Source organism: Hakea prostrata, chromosome 8, assembly GCF_041222555.1.
Source record: "Hakea prostrata isolate BN-2017 chromosome 8, UWA_Hpros_2, whole genome shotgun sequence".
Classification (NCBI taxonomy): Eukaryota; Viridiplantae; Streptophyta; class Magnoliopsida; order Proteales; family Proteaceae; genus Hakea; species Hakea prostrata.
In genome coordinates, this window is record NC_142607.1 from 2,027,025 (window position 1) to 2,048,376 (window position 21,352).

At 37.5% G+C, this 21,352-nt stretch overlaps 1 protein-coding gene across 1 annotated transcript; it reads left to right on the forward strand.

The window, feature by feature from the left end:
- Nucleotides 1-1,321: 1,321 nt before the first annotated feature.
- LOC149006204 (protein BONZAI 1-like) lies at nucleotides 1,322-20,521 on the forward strand. Its single transcript, XM_089164607.1, has 16 exons — nucleotides 1,322-1,658; nucleotides 6,745-6,792; nucleotides 10,931-11,079; nucleotides 11,197-11,245; nucleotides 14,310-14,366; nucleotides 16,184-16,372; nucleotides 16,460-16,594; nucleotides 17,049-17,110; nucleotides 17,198-17,300; nucleotides 17,399-17,513; nucleotides 17,947-18,023; nucleotides 18,114-18,251; nucleotides 18,372-18,536; nucleotides 19,041-19,154; nucleotides 19,260-19,356; nucleotides 19,465-20,521. Exons 1-16 carry the CDS (start codon nucleotides 1,509-1,511, stop codon nucleotides 19,557-19,559), a joined length of 1,743 nt encoding a protein of 580 aa, XP_089020733.1. The 5' UTR covers nucleotides 1,322-1,508; the 3' UTR covers nucleotides 19,560-20,521.
- Nucleotides 20,522-21,352: the final 831 nt, after the last annotated feature.

The following is a 21,352-nucleotide window of genomic DNA, read 5'->3' on the forward strand; positions in this document are numbered from 1 at the left end:
ACCCTAATGTAACCTTTTTCCACCCAAAGGTAACAAAAAAGGACTTACTGGATCTGAAACAACGTCTGTAGTATACTAGTATTATACCACAACTGAAAACCATTCACCCTACGGTATTAACCTGCCTCACATTCACCCTAACGGGCCTAACCCCATCCCTTTCGACCATTCAATTATATTCAACACCTCGGTGGGTTCGTGGAGGTCGTTAATATCGTCAACTACTGACTTTACCGCCAAAAAATCAGGACAACCAGTGCTGAAATTACTGAACCTTGATTCTCCAATGAAGCACACTGTGTGAGCTCTGTCACAACAATGACAAATCACTTTTTAAATCACTTTGCACATTTTCCTTTCGTGCAATTGAAGGAAGATGATTTGGGCAGCAGGACCACTTGGATTAAGGACAAAATACTTCAGCTCTAACTCTGTCTTAGACCTAGGCAACTCCTTACTAACTAATTTCAGTTTGGAAAATAATACTAAGACTCGGTTCTTATTTGTTTTCATATTAACTCGCTACTCTTTATGGATAGAGAGAAACTTAGTAGTCTGTAAGGGCCTTACCGTTCATTAACAAATGGATAAGGGATTTAAAACTAGGACCATCGGAAATTAATGATCCCATAGCACACTAGCTCATAGAGAAAGTTGACCACATTTGCCAATGCATGATTTCAAAATACTTATGCTTAACAATTTTTAATGCGTGCAAGTACCTAATGAACATCCATTCCTTGGTTTGGATCGAACTTTGTATTTTCATGCAGTTAGCTTTTGTATTTCTTTCTTTTCTTTGATATGTGTCTATATTTTATTTAGTTCATGAATGAAGTTTTCAAGCTTCGTACACAATGGATGACTACTCAATGGATCATTGTTAGAAGCACAAGGAATCAAGACTGTAGCGAACCATGTAGTGAAGTTGAATGAAATATGGTCCGAGAACGACATCCAACACTCCGATCTTAAAGGGCATATCAGAATCATGTTTGACCACTAAAATTACTACCTTTTTTTGCAGTAATCTACATACACCTATACCATTGCTCTATGTCGTTTTTAAATCTCACTCTATCAAGCAATGGTTTTTAAGACTCTATTCACTTCACTAGATGCTTATCTAGATGCTTATCCTAATAATACTAACTGTAATCTTTCAATTTAGTCTTCAACAATATTTTCTTTTCTCAAAAAAAAAAAAAAAAAAAAAGATAGGAAAAAAATGGTGAATTTCCACTGGAGACCTCAAGTCAAGCATGTATTTCAGTTTCAATTCAACGGTTGAATCTTGATCTTCAAGTGTTCAACGCGCTTTCCCTCTTTTCCATTTCTTCCCTACTTTCGTCTAACTTGTAACAGTGAACACATGACAGCTGACGCGGATTTAGTTGCACTTGCACAGCTATATTTGTGTATATATATATACATCGTGTATCCATTTCAAATAATAGTAGCTCAGTTTGTCTTTCTCTTTTCCTATCTTAACAGAATTAGAAAAGAGGATGGGAAACTGCTGCTCCGATGACGGCGGTGGTCGATCTGCTGTCGGAGGTTCAGCTGCTCCGCTCAACAATCTCGCCGGCGGCCCCAACGATGCTGTCGATTTTTTCTTAAAATCTCGTGGATACAACGGCCTCTTTACTCAGATCGAGGTTCGTTTTTATCTGCACTTCAGTTAAGTGTTGACTTCACGTCTGTCGATTTTTTCTGTCTTCTTTGGGCCCTTCAATCTGGTTTCTGTAGATAGCGATCAAATGGAAACGGATTCGCCATTCTAGTTTGATTTAAGAGATTTTTCTGTGGAACTAAGGAGCTAACTTTTCATTTATGTGTCCGTGAGCTTACTTTAAGTCGAAAATTGCCCTTTGTACAAGTAAAACCTAAAAAGTCTACTTCTTTATAACTTCTGCATCGCGTATCTAGATTTTGTGCGGCATAGTAGTTGCTAGAGTGTAATAAACCGAGGTACGAAGGGGGGAAAAAAGGAACTTGCAACTTGGCTACTTCGGTGTGATATGCACGAGAAGAAATGAAGGGCACAAAACCTGCCAAAAAAAAAAAACTAAAAGTTCAATACTTACGCTAGATCATGGCACTATGTCAGTCTGGGAGGAATAATAAAGTTCCTACTTCTCGTAATTGAAGATAGAATTTGGACTAAAATTGTGGCTGACTAGGTGATGACCAACTTGTATGAGGAAAATGTGTGCATTTTCAAGGAAGCAGCAATGGAGGGACCTTGTATCATTAATCGTGTCTCATGGTCTTGCTACACTTAACTCATATATAGTTATTACCAAAAAAAAAAAAAAAACTCATATATAGTTATGGCTGAGAACATATCCAGCATATATGTCATACAAAGTGTGTTAAGAGTGTTGTTCAAGTCATAGGCAGTATAATATTTAGCTAGACTAGTTCAAATCCGATTTCTTCAATTGCACACCAAAAAATCTTGCAAAACCTGTACTGGTTTGCATCTGGATGGTTTAGCATGTGATTTGTCGACTCACGTGCTTATGAGGTGCACTATATTCACTCATGGGAAACGATATGTCTGTCATTCATGTAACTGCCATTCATCTGCTTGTTATGCTTTAGGTTTGCAACTTCGGATTCTTTGGTCCACCTGAGTTATGATTTGAGCCAAGGTTTATGATCTCAGTATCTCAGCTGGTAGGTCAGACAAAAAAATTTGTTGGAGTTGGTGCATACATCAGTTCGTTTGCCCTTGGTTTCAGTGGCCGTATGGCCTTGAAACTTGTAGGATAGCCTCTGTTAAGCCTTTTTAACATGGTGGAATGCTTAGTATTTGAAAATACAGCCGAATTCCTTGTTTGAGTTAGAAAGTTAGGTTGGTGGTGTTAGTTGAAGATATATGATGACCAATTTCACACAAATTTTGGTATTAAGTACATATAGTTCAGTTAAAACCCTGATTCTTTCCACAAAGTCTTTAGCGTTGGAACACATGTGGTTCAAATAGAACCCAATTTTTTTTCCTTTCTAAAATCCACCTATTCCGAGCTTGGTTGTCTAAAATTTGGTCAGAAAATCAGCATTGAGGGGAGAGCTGTGCATTGGCAATCAAAATCCACTGAGACAAATGGAACTGGTCGGAGTTTCAACCAAGTCCCATAGAATTTAAATCTCCTCTAAATGGTGTTTATGTGTTCAACCTGAAGTCTCTTCCAGATTATGTCGATGTGTAGAAATTTCTTGGAATGTTATTGTAAAGAGACAATTTACTTGTTCCATGCAATGTTTGGTTAGATTTGTGGAGGAAATGAGGTTTTGATGTGTTTTCTTTCAACACTTACTGAAACAATTGAGAACCACCAAGAAATTTCATCTGGATCTTCTTGAGACAGTATATCTACATCAAGTGAGTTGGTTTCTTTTTCACTGAAATGAGATATCGAACTGAAATTCTGAGAGGCCGATATCTTGGTAAAAACCATGCAATGTCTTGGTTTTGTATGTGGTTTTGACTTGACCATTGGTGCAACTATGAACATTTTTGATAACCCACCTAGTGTTTCTGTTTCAGAAAACACCAGAAACAATTTTCAGTGTTTCTCGAAGCAGAAATATTTTTATAGGCATTTGATGAAACTTGCTATTGGAAGCATTTTCAGCATCAGCAGGTGTTGGATAAAATCTCTTTCAATAAACAGATTTGTCTATTGTAATTAAATTTGGGAAAATTGCCATTAGGGACTTTAGATCAATATTTGTCATGTTATAAATGTCTATTACGTTTTGATAATTACTAATATAGGTCAACTATTAGAAATATAATGGACATCTATAATATGACATTTAGTTGGGAGGCAGCCATTATATAGAGGGTGTCATACCTTCAGTTCATTTGTGGACCTATATGACAAAGCTAGACCATTCCAATTGGCTCCATTGAAGATAATTAGGCTTTTAAGCCGTTTTCCTTTGCCTACATGACAAAGCTATAGTGCTATACCAACCATTAGTCAGTAGCCATTTGCCACTCCCAATAACTTGATTGCTAAAATAAGCGTGAGAAAAATGATACACAAGGAGAGCTCCATGGTTAACAAATAAGCATCATCATTATAAGCCATGATTCGTGAATGATCAAGAATTGCTACTGCATTTGTTCAGTTCTTGAACCACCATTTCCATGTTGTACCTACAGTTATGTGAGTCATGTGTGCAAGGCCATTGTCTTCTCTGCCCTTATGTTTTGGTGAACTATTGAATACGTTTTTTTTTACTCTATTTATGCTTAATAATATGTAGAGTTCCCTAGAGAACTGATTATGTGTTCTCAATCTGCCAAGAATAATTAGGACTAAGCCTTACACGGTTACACCACAAACTCATTATGAGACTCGGTGAAACCATGAAAAATTAATTTTATGCAGGTCAGTAGATCTGCAGAAACTAACTAGATACAATTTGCTGCAAAACCTATAGGGTTATGAAGTTCATGAAATCAAACACTGGAGTAAGGGCCATACAAACTCGAAGTCAATCATGACTATCCAGTAAAAAGGAAAAATCAAGTACTACTAATGGAATTCATGGTAAATATCAATGGCAGGTTGTCAACTAATCAAATGAGCCGAGCAAAATCATGAATTTCATAATTCCAGGACACATGACAATGCACTAAACAATTAGAACAATACAAAAATCAAAATGATAAGCTCACCCATTTCTTAGGTGAGGGGCTCCAATCCATCCCCAGTTGCAGAGGAAATTACCACGTGATAGAGATATTGAAGATGAAGAATGGGGATCCCTTACACAAGGATTGGGGATAGGGTTTCACCAGAGATAGAGAAGATGAAGAAGAACTTGGTCACTCGAGACAGAGAGGATGAAGAACCCGAATTCTATCACATTATGAGAGGGTTTCTTCAGGGTCTTAAAAAGTGTTTGACTCACATCTAGCCCGCCCTGACTTTTGCTTTGCAAAAAGGTCAAAAGTGTTTCTTGAAGCAGAATTTTTTGTAAATTTCAAGTTATGTTTTGAAAATCATTGGAAGCGCAACAGTTTTCCCAATCAATTTTTTACTTATTGGTTATAAAACAGGTCTTAAAAAAGTCAACCACAAAGGACAGCAAACCATGCTTTGGTCTCAAGCCTCAAAATGCCTTTTGTGGATGTTGCTGCTATCATGGAATTCACTTTTTTCCCTATGTCAGTTTAATCCAGAGCCAACATTGTCAATTCTTAAGACAACTCAATGTTGGTTCATGTGGACACCTCATTCTCTCTGGTAATGAATTTTTATTCACCTTGCCCCCGTCCCTCTTTCCCAAAGAAAAAGGAAAAACAGAAGAAGTTTCTAGCTGTTAAATAACAGTTTTTACTGTTTTCCCTTAAATTGTAGTCGTTTTGCTCATTGAAGTTTGGATGGTGATGATTTACACATAGTTGTCAAGGTAGCGAGGTGACCCAAGGGGGTGGACTGGTGCCTAAGTGCTTTACATGACAAGCGCCCTCTTAGGATGTCAAGTGTCACTTTTTTATTCCCCCTCTTATCTAACATTACGTAGTATGCTACAGTATATACCTTATACATCAATATCACCATCGATCTATTCATCTATAAAGCTTTCACATCCAGTCATACGAATTAATATTAAGCCACATCAAATCATCAAAAATCAACTTAGAACTAGAATGCAGTAGAACTGAAGAAGCAAGCTATTGGAGATTCGAAATCATCAAAAGAATTGTTGGTTTACACTGTTCTTAGGTGATCTTATCTATAATAATTAAACTACTCTCAATTCATACTATGTTCTTGTTCTATAACTTGACTGGACAAATTATTTTATTTTTACATGTGACTTTTTATATAAATTAAACTACTCTCAATTTAGAGAGTGTTCATGTTCTCTGTGAAGTTTGACCGTTCAATTCAATTGATTTGAATTTTATATGAGATTTGTTGTGTTAAGTCGAGCACAAAACAAGCTTTCCAGCTAATCCAATATTTCTTAATTTTGATTAATATTGAAGGAGTTATGTTCTGTTCATACTGTATTTAGTGTGTAAATGCTGTTTGAATGAACATATTTTTTATTTGTCAAAACAAATAGATATTATGTCGCACTTTTGGTTCTTAGCAATTTTTTTTTCTAATCATGTTAGGGTTTTGTAATTTTTAGATTTTGAGAAAAGTCTCATCATTAAAAAGAAGAAAACTTAAAATTGTCAAAATCCATTCTATGTTATTTAACTGGCTTCTTCTTTTTTTTTTGGGGGGGGGGGATGATTTTTATCCTTTTGGAATTTTATTTTTATTTCTTTTTTTTATATTGGATTCAAGTAGTGGTGTTTTTGCTTATTTATACATAGTACCTTAAGTAAATGAAATAACAAATATTTCTTGGTGACTATTTAAAAAAATTCATTAACGTAAAAATGATTTTTGGAATAAAGTAGGGCCAAGGCGTTTAATACCACTAAGGTGACCGCCGCCTAGACACCAAAGAATTCATTGGGTGCCTGAGTGCCTAGGTGATGAATTCACAACTATGATTTACGCTATTTGAATGGTGGATTGTTGGATGGCTAGCTGCTCTGGTAGGTTTCGCATGTACACTCTGTATTAGATGCTTGAGATTATACAATTTGATGTAACCGACTTTCACGTTTCTATTGCTTAAGGAAAATGTGTTTGTTGCACTTTTAGCTTATTTAAGTATTGATTTGGACCCCGTAATTTTTTTTTTGGCCAACAGTTATCACTATCTGCATCAAACTTACGAGATCAAGATGTCTTTTCCAAGGTCTGTTACTTGACATCACCCCTTCTGCTATTAGTTTATGTAGCCCTTGTTATTTTTATTCAGCATATTAATGGTATCACTTCTAATCACATCCTTAATGTTGAGTACATATATGTTGGGAGGAAAGCAGAAATGCTTACTTATTGCCTCCTATCGTTTCTTGCTGACACGTTTTTGCCACAGTTTTATGGTTCCTATCCTAAGCTTTATGTTTATTCCTTATTGATCTGGTCTTTAATTGTAGGATGGTAGAGTTAAGCGATAGACAAGGCAAAGACATTAGTAGTTTATAATTGTTAAATTACACGCAATCTTAGTGATACATAAAGGAAGGAAAGAGGGATATGAATTCTTAAAAAGAGTATGGGACAGATTTGGTGATAAAAATAGGGGGAGGGGGAGGGTCAAAGAGAGAGAAGAAACTAGCAATATGGATCCATGTCCTTAATTCACTAATTGGTCTGAAATTGATCTTCACCTCTATATTGAGATGGACTTGATGCGCTGATTGGTATGATGGATTTTGAGATACTAGTGGGGGACTTTCTTTTCTTTTCTTCTTCCCTTTTTTTTTGGTGGATGGGTTGGGTTGGGGGGGGGGGGGAGAGAGGATGAAAAAATATCATTACCGAAAACTCCAAAAGGGGAAGAAGATAAAAATATAATGAGGAGAGTGAGAAGGGGAGGGTGGAAGGCTAGCCTTCAACTAGTAGGCAGAAAAGAGGAGGCTAAACCCCAGGTAACAACGAGTTTGTTCCTTGGGGTGTCCACAACAGGGGGATGGACCTAACTAAAGCTTAGAGGAGGCACCATAAAAGATGGCTTTCCAAATTGAGTCCAATGATTTAGAGTTAAAGGTCCATCTCCTAAGGTTTTTCTCCCACTATAAGTGAGGAACGACCGTGTTAAATACCAACTTACCTACATGATCGCGAATAGTAGAGCCAAAAAGGATCTCAGAATCCACAACCAATCCAGAGCAAACCCATGAGAACATTGAGAGCGGGGCCAAATGGAGGTAATGGCTTTTCCTTGGATGGAATGACAGAAGATATAGGTGAAGAAAAGATGGTCTAGGTCTTCCATATCATTCCAATAAAGGATACAATCAGGGTTGACAGGGATATGGCAAGTGGATAAGAAATGACTCGGTGGAAAGGCGATGGTTAAGGGAGTGAGGGGGGGTAACGTGGGATGTCTCCTTTGAACTAAACCAGGAGTGACCATGGGACTTTGTGGCTTGGGGGTACAGGATAGGTTCTAGGCTGAGGAAATGGTAAAGGTGCTTGAGGAGGTTGGGAGCTAGATGGTTCTATCATTGTGGAGGCATGGAGGGGTGGGGATGGGGAGGGAGGTCCAAACTTGTGTGAGACTTAAATGAGATTGGGGTGGGGGAGACTAGAAGCTATTTGATATGGAGGCAGAAAGCATGGTAGATTTGGTCATGCGGAACTCATAGACAATGCGTGGTCCAAAGTGATTGTAGTATATACCCATTGAGTGCCAAGGATTGAGCCAAAAGGAGATGGAGGAACCATTAGAGACCATGGTGGAGGAAGCTGAGAGGGCACAGGGTCTAAGGAGGAGGAGTTTCCTCAAGACCTAGTAAGGGTTTGAGGGAAGAGTATCAGTCAAAATGGATCAGATTTCAGGAGGTGAGTGTAGACCCAGTTAACCAAGATGGAGTTGTGCTTAGAAGAGATTTTTCAAATTAGTTTCAACAGACTAGCAATATTGTAATCCTAGATTCATTGGATTGCCATTTCCCCTTAAGCTTTAGGGCAATAGTGATGTAACCAGCCAGGGGCCTTCTAGGAAAGCCCGAAGAAAGCCCAAGTCTGCAAACAACTTTTGCCACTACCAAGAGGGCCTGAACCTTAGCAGGGGTATTTTGGTCATTGTCCATCCCTAGTTCGATACCCTACTAGTGTTTGGTTAGTTGCAGATATTTTGGAGAGTCCTATCTACTTTTGTTTTATTATTTGAAGTCCTAGTGGGTAAGTTATTTAAGAGTCTCAGTTTATGTCGGAGTCCTTTTAATTAATTAGTTGAGGACTCCTAAGTTGTCCAATTTAATTAGAAGTTTTAGTTAGTTGTCAGTTTGGGATTCCTTATCGTTGAGTCCAAGTAGGAGTCTCTTGTAGTAGGTTTTAAACCGAGATCTAGGCTTGTAACTCAAATCAGTTGATTGATGAATGAGATTATTGAGAGTTGCAGCTAAGAAGTGCGCATGAGGGCTTCAGGGCTTTGAAACCCTGCGGCACCTTTTTCAAAGTGTTCTTCTTCAAGCTTCAATCTAAATCCTTCTCCCTTCAAGTATGTTGTCCCCACTCCATCTCTAATTCCCCTCTCCTAGCTCGCATCTTCCTCCCAAAGGCCCGCAGCACTTAGAGAAGCCCTAAAACCCTAAAATTGCAGCAACTATAGAAACCCTAGTTTAGCTGCTGACCAGTTAAAATCCATTAAAAACCCTAGAACCAGAACCACCGAAGCCCTAATCTACGGCTGAACCCTAATTCTAGATCTTGTAGACTGGCCCAGTGACCCTGGGCTACATCATATAGATTATTGTCTACCTGAAAGGGTGGAGGAAGAGGGATGCTTGTGGCCCTTCCAAAGGAAGACACAAAAATGAGCCTCTATAGCCTTGGTAGTTGCTTTGGAGATGGATAAGATGCCACACCAGTAGAGATAGGAGAATGAAGGACTGATTTGATGAGAACTACTACCCTTCTAGCAAACAATCAAAGCTTGCCTTTCCAAAGTTGGAGTTATTTCTTGTCAAGCATTGGGGTGGAATGGTGGTTGGTAAGTCTCCCAAGAATGAGAGGTAGCCCCAGGTAGACAATAGGGAGGGCCAAGGGTGAAGCCAGTAAGCTGGCGGAGGGAGACTTTGATTGATTCCGAGACACCCATCAAATAGAGGGTGGATTTCTCCAATTAAATGTGGAGGCTAGAGAGGGAGTTAAAGAGAGATGGGGAGGAGAGAATGGTGGAGATGGAAGAGGAGGAGGCTTTAGAAAAAAATCATGAAATTATCCGCAAAAGTGAGATGGGTTAGATTGAGGGCTTTGCATTTAGGACATGGGAGATGAGAAGTTGATCAATGTTGGATTAAAGGATTCTGGAGAGAACCTCTAAGGCAAGAGAGAAGAGGAAAGGGGAGAGGGGACATCCTTGGTGGATACTAATATTGATGGAAGGAAAACTAGCAGGGGATCCATTGGCGATAATTGAGAAGTCCAAAGTAGAAATGCATACTTCAATCCAACGAAATGAAAGGGGGGGGGGGATCCCGTAAGAATGAAGAGATCACTAATAAAACCCCACTGTGAAACTTAAGTTGTCCATGAGATTTTTCTGATTTTTCTGGAATAGTTTTAGTTCAGAACTTCAGATATCATAAACCAGTTCATTTACTTACATGTTTGGAACTAGTGTGATGTGCTTCATAAAGAACATTTGAAGAAGTGTACTTTGCTGAAATTTTCCAAAATGTACTCCTTGGTGGTTGTGAAAATATACATAGGACTGTTGAAGGGGTATTTCTGGTCTACCGTCTACGTATTGTTATTTAATTAGTATTATGGTCAGGACTTGGTCAGGATACAGGGGCATAATTGTGCGTGTTCATCTTTATAGTTGACATAAAAAATTAAAGTGAGAGATCTAGTAGGGTACTGTCTTCTCTCTTAGTCAGTTTCTTCCATGCTCTTCCTTCATCTTTTCTCCCGTGTTTCTTCTAGTTTTTGGATCTGCCCACTGTTCTGTAGCATCTCTGCCATGGAATCTTTTTTATTTTTGTGACTGGGATTCACAGTCGAAAATTAATATGTAGGTACTTGGTTCGGTATCACATGAATCTTCACGCTGGGAAATAAGAATACTTCTAAAATGGCAATGGCAGTTTACTCATTTTGCTTGCAGTTTCATTCCACATCCATAGGGAGGGAAGCATCTTGTTCTTACATTATCACCAGTATTATACTTTTAATATCTCCCATTTCTTGATTCTAGGTTTTGTACCACCTTAAATTCACAACTTCATTTATTAAAACATGATCAATGGATTATCGAAATCTTTCAATTGCTACAGTCTTGTTAGCTGGCCATCTTAGAAATTCTATTTTGTTTGTAGAGTGACCCAATGGCAGTTCTTTATGCAAAAGGAAGAGATGGAAAACTTGATGAGATTGGTCGCACTGAAGTAATACTGAATTCGTTGAATCCTGCGTGGATTACAAAACATATAATAACTTACCATTTTGAAGTTGTCCAGAATTTAGTGTAAGTTTCATGCTTTTATAATATTTGTTTCACCATTGCATACTTACCTTACATTTTATCCTTCCTATTTATTAGAACACAACTTCTTATGCAATACTGTTATTTGCCATGTCACAGGTTTCATCTCTATGATGTTGACACACAGTTTCACAATGTACCCGTAAAGGTATTCGTATCTTAGGCTTTATGTGTAGTGATTTCTTTGGTGTAATGAATTGTCTAAATATCATTTATTTCGGGATTTCTCTAATAGGGAAAAGTATACTCAATCTGCTGCTGTCATAAGATGATTTTATGTTTGTACCTCTTGTTCTTATTATATCATTCTCCAGGATACTGGAAAGACTGGCTTTAATCAATTATTCAGTTATGAACTCATTCTTGGCCAATATTTGGTAGATATTTTGAGAGGTTTTATTCTAAAAGTTCTTTCTTCTGGCACCCAGAAATCTTTTTTTATGGTTCCATCATGTAATATAGTTAATTGCTTCTTCTATATTTTTGTTGTGAAAAATGAAAGATTAAATTTTGTGAAATTGAAGAGTTCGTACTAGAAAATTGAAGATTACTCCTTAATTTGTTGTATGGTATAAGTTTTTTGACAGAAATTCCTTCTGTTTTGTTGCTGACATCATGCTGGAGTGAAGGTCATGTCACTGGTGATTCATACTTGATTTGGTCTAAGTAGGTACTTTACATGTCAGTCCAGTTGATCACTGGTATACAGCTATATGAGAATGTAGGCCATGTATATTATGGTGGTTAGATATATGGTACACTGCATTTCCTTAAGTTTTTCTTTAGAGTACCAGCTCAAGACAGGCTGTTCAGATCATGAAACTAGCATGTTTTTGGAAGTTAAAAGAAGCATTCCCCAGGAAGTGGGGTGCTGAAGGGGGTTGCGTCTTCGTCTGTGTCTTTAAAAGGTCAGATCACAGAAGTAGGATGTGTCTTGAAGTTGGAAGAAGCTGCCCTCAGGGAAGGGGGTGCAGAGGAGGGTTGTATCTGCCTTTCTCCCCTTTTTTTTTTTTTTTTTTTTTTTTTTTTGGGGGGGGGGGGGGGTTAAGAACGTTATCTGTCTCTGAGGTTAAGACTTGAGAAAATTAAAAGGTAAGTATTTACTATCATGAATTATAATATGAGTATTGAGCACTACACAAATTATTATGCTCTAGTTTAAAATGATTTGGGAAAAAAGCCTCCTTTGCATGATCAATATCCTTAATGCAATTTATGTTCCGTACAACCAACAAAATTAAGTACTTATTATTAGGAGTGAGACAAGATATATAGTGATACAATGCGGGTTGAAAATAGAATCTGATTTGGCCTCTTCTGTCATAATCTGCCTTGATAATCAAAAATTTTCTGCTAATTTCCACCCTTAAGGATGTTGACCTTGCCCACTGTTCCTATCCAATCTAATTATTTGGCCAGGTGTTGTGTATATTATTTCTATTCGCTAATGATTCTAGTCTTTTGTATAAGTAGCTTCCTTAGACCATTTTGTTCCCTAACTTGGCATGATTATCTCAGACATGAATTTTCATCTCTGAAGTACGAACATCACTTTCTATAACTGGAATTCCATTGACTGGTGGACACCAAAGTCCTCTCTTTTCCTGCAAGTTTCGGCCCAGTTCCAAGTTTGCAAATGGGCAAGACAAGGTTTTGAATAAGCAAGGGTCTACCAAGGCACTGTGGGTTGTATTGACATACATTGAAGGGTATGCCTGCATATGGGATGATGTATTGAATCTCTATCTGAATTTTGACATGTGATCAATCTACATCATTTGCTAAACGTCCAATTGTTAGAATTTCCTGATCGCCGTTCCTCATGAAAAATAATACTGAGCACGCTGATCTGCTTCTGGTTGAGGGTGTGCCGAAATATAAGGTGGGCAGATTGAATGAATATGAGAATTTAGCCTCCCACTTTGCATTGGGTTTGAGCAAGGACGATTTCCATTTTCACCCTCTCTTCTTGTTAACATTTGGGTTTGAGCAAAATCTATTGGGATCAAACTAAAGCATCAATAGTGTAGAATGTTAGAGAGTAGAATAAAGTGATTCATGTGAATCACAGGTTGCTGTGCAAAGAAATTTCTGGGTGCTCCCTTTCCTGTGTCTTCTCTTGTGCATTATGCCAGAATAAATGCACCCAGTTAGAGAATACAATAAAGAAGTGGTAGGACTTAGGATCTAGTGCTATCTTTCCTAAGGTTGTGACATTAGGAGCATTGTAGAGCCAGGAGTTGTAGGGTTCATATGTTAAATGCAAGCTATACGTTCCTATTCATTCATGCTTTATGTTCAATATGCTAAGCTGTATGCTATAGGTATCCCTGCACTGGCTGCTCTGCATCTCCGTGGAAAGGGCATGAGAAAAGGAAAATGAAGGAAGTGGTGCAGTTGCAAGTTTGAAAGGAAGGATGTTGTTATTGACTGTTGTATTTTGTTTTTGTAGGGTTGTTGTTTAATAGGTTCAGTAGAGAGTTGAACTATTAAGTCTGTGTGGATCAAAGATTTTTTTAGTTTCTTCAGTTTAGGAAGTTCAGTTCTTCAGCAAGCCTTGAAAGGGTCCTAAAGTGCAAGGGACTCTTTTCTGGAAATGTAGTAGTTTATGCTTATGCTAACTTCTATATTTAGAGAAAGTTTCTTTTTCTTTCAGGGAGATATTTCTGCATGGTTCATTTGGAGAGGAATACCCAACAATTCTTAACATCTATGATGTATATAGGTGGATTCAAATTCTGTGTACATATTATCTATTTAGTGCTTGGTTTATGTGCTTACTTCCAGCTAGAAAGCATTACACCTTTCTCTTCCTCCTGCCTTTTCTATCAAAGTTACTGCTTGTGGTACTGTTCCTTGCCCCAAAACAGAGCAGCTTTGTATTTATTCTAATTGTTACATTCAAGCTTCATTCTACCTAATGCCCGAAATCTTCTCCAAACTCTTGTTTGCCTTCCAAAAACTTTGAGGCCTTACTAACCTTGGTATATTCTACTTGAGAATAGGAAAGAAAAAAAGAAGGAATAAAAGGATGCACAGACTGGTGGCTTTGATTATCTTTTGCTTATTTTAACCTGTCATTTGGAGAATGTTAAATGTGCTGGTTTTTCTGTCTCTAAAATGCATACGTTTTGTGTACAAAAGATACACACTTTAAGATTTTGTGAGGCTAATCAATAGATCTATAATGATTACATTTAAAATTAATGCAGATGCTTAAACTGGATGAGCAGCAATTCATTGGGGAGGCTACTTGCCCCTTGTCTAAGGTAAGGCTTTCTTATAACTTGATTCTTCTTCAATCACTGAATGATGCAAATAGTTGCGCCAAGCTCAAGGTTGTGATGCCAATCATGCCATTTGAACTCAGATTTCCCATGATCTTATGGGAACAGCTGAACTTGAAGATTCAGTTGATATGCCACCTATTCTATACTTGTATTATGAGCAAGGTTCTGAATTCTTGTGAGATTATGCCGAAATTTCGGCCATCTTGACCTTGGCGAGATGAAACATGGTTTAAAACAAGATTCGGTCAACTCAGTCAACAGTGACTGAATCTTGACAACATCTCGCTGAGATCTCAACGAAATTTGGTATTTCAGAAATTTCAAAGGGTTGTATAATATGAATTGTAATTTGTAACTTTTAAGTTATAATTGAGATGACTACTTCTCAATATTTGTTCTTGCATTTAATGAAAGTTTCAACATTTTTTTTTTGTGTGTATTCATGTTTTTTTTTTTTTTTTTTTGTACAAAGGGGGTTTATTAAGCCGGGAGATGGGTATATTAAAATGCCTCAGAAAGAGTCGAACCCACGACCTCTTCACTGACCTCTTCACTAAGAGGTGTTGGTTTCACCACTATAACAGCTCTGCGTTGGCTGTGTATTCATGTTTAGATTTGTGAAAATACATGATTCAGCTTCGTCTGCATGCAGCCAGGCATGTGTGAATCAAGGCGGCCTTTTTTTGTTAGGTTTTAGTAAAAAATAACGTTGCCTGTTTATTGGCCGAAATCAGACAAAATACCACTTAAAACCCACCGAAACACTCAACCGAAACATGGCACATTAGTGTACCATCTCTTGCCGAGATTTTGGCAATATCTTGTTTCTTGATTGTTGAGACACCAAGACGATAGGAGATTTTTAACATTGATTACAAGCATCCTGAAAGTGAGTTAAATTGTAACTCAGCCATGTTCTGACCATAGGATTTTCTTGTCCAAAGACTTATATAAAGTGGACATATGTGAGTGTATGGGTGCAGGCTATGATACCTGCTTCAAAAGTTATGTAGATTACACAAACAATTGTGTAATGTGGACAGTGACACTGATACTGGTGTCCCACATGGTGCCTGGTAGTTGTTGATTCTATTTTATTTCAAATCCTGGAAGTGGCCTACCTTGGTCATTCTGGATCAATGAGCTTGACTGTTCATGTAATATAGATGCTTTGTGTCTGTCAAACAGTCTTGAATGTACCTTTTAGTTCTTAGATGTCATTTTATTTTTAGAATTGTTACTGGTCATCATTTGAGAAATTTTACTATGATACAATGTGAATTAAAGTTTTAATCTCCATTCTGTGAAATGATGACACTGTCACTTCAATTGCTCACACCCGATTCAGAGGTCATCCCGTTTCTCCATGGGGAAGGATAAATGCACATATTTCTCTATAAAGGCCTTTATCCTTGCGAGCGATATGTCTTACACATATCTTTCAACCACTAGTAATTCTTTCTGTCCGCTCATATCAATAATTTTGGAAACTCGTTAACCATCTGATCATTTTAGTAAAAATGTAACCCGAGAACTCTGTTGTCTTGTAGATCATGTCACAATGGCAGGTGCACGCATGCACACACACACACACACACACACTCAATCTCTCGCTGATTTGTTCTTACTTTTACTTCTTCTCCTTCTTTTTAACTTACAACATCCATTGTACATTTCCAGAAAATTGTGGTCCCAAGCTAATCCATTTTTGGCTCTATTGTTGTTCTGTGGGTTCTATTGAGAGCATTTTTGTATCTATTTTCAAGCATACTTTGCGTTTGTTACTATTTGCGCAGATAGTTACTAGACCAACACGTTCATTGACACTAAATCTTGTACATGGAGAGAAATTTCCTGGATCTGCACAATCCCAAAACTTGGGAGAACTAACTGTTCGGGCTGAAGAATGTGTAGGGTCGAAAACTACAGCTGAGATTGTCTTACGGTGCACAGATCTAGAAAATAAGGATCTATTCTCAAAATCTGTATGGGTCCACCCTAAATTATTCCTGCCTTATGTTATGTCCGAATGCTGTAAATGGAGTGGTAATATGCTCTGTCTTGTATTTCAGGATCCCTTTTTGGTAATCTCAAAAATGGTGGAGAATGGGAGCCCTATTCAAGTTTGTAAGACAGAAGTAAAAAAGAACGATCTCAATCCAATGTGGAAGCCAGTATTCTTGAATATGCAGCAAGTTGGAAGCAAGGCATGAGAAACTCTTCATCATGAGCTTAGTAATTCTTTACAGTGCCTTGCCTTTGGTTAAGACTCGACCTCTTTTTGTTGTCCAAGGCATATGTTGTACACTTTGGACATGTGAACCATATTGAGTCTGAATCACTCACTGGATGGATACAAGCCCAATGTCAACCATCAAAGCCCGTCCAGTTAGCTGACTCATGGACCTTTTCCTGACCTCTCAGTGATTGTGTGCTTCCATTTGTATTTTCTTGGATCATAATCTTGGGATTCTTAAGTTGATGCGTTTTGAGGCTGTGGTTCACCCAATGAGTCAACTTTCCTTTCTAGTTAACATCAATGATTATATGCACCGCATGTCCAAAGCATCTTGTGGAAATGGATGCAGGGTCTTCCCTAAAAGACATTGTGTATCCTGTTTATATTTGCATCTCTGATCATTTGATACTTCTAATGTACAGGACTCTCCATTAATTGTAGAATGCTTCAACTTCAATTGCAATGGAAAACATGACTTGATTGGGTAATTGAACAAATATTTTCTGTGCATCTTTTTTCTGTCTTTATTCACTGGGCTTCTGATTTTACTAATGTTTGATGGACTTAACAGAAAACTTCAGAAATCATTGGCAGAGTTGGAGAAGCTTCACAGTTGTGGGGTGGGAGAAAATTTAGTTTTTCCCACTTCTGTTGGACATAATTGCTCTAACAAGGTAATGGTCATTCAGAATTTCGCATCAAATGTATGCTTTCATTCATTTAGTGGCAGATTATGTTCTTTTGGTGACGAGTTTGCTAATTTCTGTTTCAGACCTTAATGAGCAAGCTGTATGTGGACAAATATTCTGAGAGTGTTCAACATACTTTCTTGGATTATGTTGCTGGTGGCTGTGAACTTAACTTCATGGTAGCTATTGATTTTACAGGTACTCATGTTTGATTTAGTTTGACACCTGATTATTTGACTCTGAAGTTTGAGTTATAATCCATACCTGACACTGTCTAACTATCATAGATATGATTACCTTTCGCTGAAAGGGTGTGCACCCCCCTACATATAACTTTCTGGAGCCTGAGTATAATGGATATTGGAGCCTGGAGTATAATGGATATGTCTAGGTCTTTTTGTCCTTCCAATTTTCATCTTCCCCAATTTCGTCGGTGTTCTCATAGTTGATGTCTACTTGTGGATTTTCGAGAAAAGAATTAATTACCACATTTTCTGTTTTTCAAAGTAGCCTTTTCATAGCTTCAATACAAAAATCTCCGAATTGTACGTTGTCCAAGGCATGGCCGCTATGCATTTTTTTTTTTAAGGTGGACAGAATACCTATATTTAATCCTGATTTCTCTTATCAGCTTCAAATGGAAACCCTCGCCTTCCAGATTCCTTGCATTATATTGACCCCTCAGGCCGGCCAAATGCATATCAGAGAGTGAGGAACCGGTCTTTACTATTTTGGTTCTTTATTGAGTTTTTGATACATTCAGGAACTAGGTTGTTGAAATTTCATATTATTTTGCAGGCAATCTTGGAGGTTGGAGAGGTATTGCAATTTTATGATTCAGATAAGCGCTTTCCTGCCTGGGGTTTTGGAGCTCGACCTATTGATGGACCTGTCTCACACTGCTTCAACTTGAATGGAAGCAATTACCACTGCGAGGTGAAAAATAGCTAACAAGCTTGAATTGTTTTTAATCTAATCATTGTGAATTAGCACAGTTTCCTATTTCCAGGTTGAAACCATCTTACTTAGCAGCTTCATTTCTTATATCTTTTCCAGGTTGAAGGTATCCAAGGTATCATGATGGCTTATGCAAGCGCCCTTAATAATGTATCCCTTGCTGGGCCAACCTTATTTGGGCCGGTGGTCAACAGTGCTGCTTCAATAGCCAGCTGTTCACTTGCAAATAACCAAAATAATTACTTTGTTCTACTAATAATCACGGTAAGTAAGAACTGATGGCCTGCCATCAACTTCAGTCATTCCTCAAATCATTTATGTGGAGCTTGACCTTCCTTTTGAAGTTTAATTTGAGTAGGTTTTTATGTGCCAGAAACAAATGCCAATGAATAGGCAGGAGTGTGAAACTCCTTGTGTATCAAAACTATAAAATGTCAAATATGGGTGGGCCCATATGGTAGAGGATTCCACATCCATCTCATTTGTGAAATTTGAACTCAAGAAGTTAAAAACATTTTAAACTCAAGGTCCATTCAACACTTTTATTACAGAAATACTCCTAGGTTCCTTTATGGTGCAGTGACACTCTTCTAATTTGTGAAGTGTCTTAACCCTTGGCTAACCTCATTTTATGCTGAAAGTTTATTCATGAAATGACAAGTGGGGTTATCCCTGATGTGCCCGCCCTCAGCGTACAACCAAAAAAGCATAGGATATGTTTTTTTCACTTGATGTTTTGGTGCATTAATTTGTGTTCCCATTGTTCAGGATGGTGTAATAACCGATCTTCAAGAAACCATAGATGCCTTGGTGAAGGCATCTGATCTGCCAATGTCAGTCCTCATTGTTGGAGTTGGTGGGGCTGACTTCAAAGAAATGGAGGTACATTCCCCCCCCCCCCCCCTTTTCCTCATTGTAAGCGAGTCAAAGGTTACTTTGCTCTCAAACTTGGCGGGCTTAGTTTCTCTGTCATTCTTTGTTGTGCAGGTGTTGGATGCTGATAAATGTGAGAAGCTCGAAAGCTCGAGCGGACGGGTTGCATCACGTGATATAGTGCAGTTTGTTCCATTCCGGGATATACAAGGTAAAGTATCTATATCGACTATTTCTACTGGAAAACATCTTTTTGTAACTTCCAATCTTCTTACCGTTGGCGACTGACTGGCAATAACTTCACTTAAAACACTTGCAGGTAGAGAAACATCAATTGTCCAGTCCCTTCTTGCTGAATTGCCTTCACAATTTTTGACATATATGCGGAGAAGAGATGATCTCTGTCATAGCTGATCATCTTTGAATTGTACAGATGCCTTTCCTTTTTCTGCTTGCACATCATGTTCAATGTCCCTTGTAACATCATCCCTCCATGTGAAAACAAGCTATGAGAGTGTGGGAGTGTGGGAGTGGAGGTGTTTATCGGTTTGCTTTTCTTTCGGTTCAAGGTTTAATGGACATAAATCAAAACTGAACCGATTATAATCATTTTAAAATCATCATTTCTGATTGTTTCTACCTATACGGTTTTTATTGGTAATGAACAGAAGTGACAGAGAATGAAGAGAAAGAAGAACCAAATATTGGTGTAAATTTAGTTCCCAATTCCTTTATGTGTACATCATCTTTACAAGATCATGTACACCTGAAAATTGAAACCTAAAACTTGGAACTCCATGGCCTTGTGTAGGTGGTGAGGATTACAAATCTGATATATTTTTATTGGGTACTCTTCCTTTACTATGACCCTGTATGCGTGATATTGTCCCTAGGTATTAGTTCTAAAGCACGATGTGTTTATATAATATTTGATTTGATATGGGTTGCTGTTGTATGTATAAATACATTGCAGGTTTGGGACGGATGTATTTACCTCAAGTTTGTGACAACATTATTTTATTTTGGATGGACTTGATAAGTATATATGGTCATCCTTTCTAGAAATTTAAGTGATAATGTTATTTTTGTTAATTATAAATACCTGTTTAAAATGAAATTCGATCAAGAAAACATGTTTATCAATGTTCATCAGTCTTATACAAACATATTTTAAGCATAAAAAGGCCAAATAATGTTTTTATTTATTTATAAAACAGTGCTCTTAGCTCAGAAACGTTATCAAAACGAATACTAAATGATCAAAAATTCAAAATTATGCTCCGACGATACTAGAAAATGTTTTTGGAAAAGAATGCCATCACGAAAGACCATTATCCAGCACTTATTGTGATTTTCTACTCCATCATGTGATTATCCAACCAAAACCTGCCATCATCTTCAACCCTGATCTCTCTTACCGCATTTTACACATTTCATTGTATTCACCCAACCATGATCTCTTTCACCTAATTCCTAGGTTTAGAAATGCAAACAAAAGAAAAGTTAGTTGTAGTTTTATTTTTGATATGAAGAAAAGTTTTCATTAAATTAAGAATACTTATAGCCATAATTTTGAGTTGCATTACCTGTTCCTATTAGTTCGGAATCAGATAGTGCTAACTTTTCAAACAAACATTGGAGCATTGGGAATGGGAATTGGTCAAATATTACATATTTGGTTGTCTTAACAACCTTAATTCATGTATTGTTGGAGCCATGTCCAAATTGGTTGTGGCTATCTAAAATTAGTTGTAGTTGGTAATGCAAACCGACCACAATCTTTCTTGCCTACCATTGAAAAATTATTTAGTCGATATTGATCAGCACCTCTCGGTAAAGAAGTCATGGATTTGACACCCCTTGTGATATATATAATAATACCCAATCCTAATATCCAATTCTTAAAAAAAACGATGCAAACAAAAAATATGTTACAAGTTTCATTTCTTCTTCCTAATGATGGTGGTGAGATTGTATTGGAATCAAGGAACAAGAGTGGAGAGAGGAGAGACAATAGAATAAGGGGTGATGAGGGCAAAATCAGGCATTTGCCGCATTTTTGATATTTTTCAAGATGATGATATCATCATTGAACTTCAAGTCTTTACAGTTGGGGGTAGAAAATTAAAATAAATTTTTTCAGAGATAGAAAATGTAATTGATTGTAAACTGAGGGCTCTATATGTAAATTTACGAATTTTAACAAT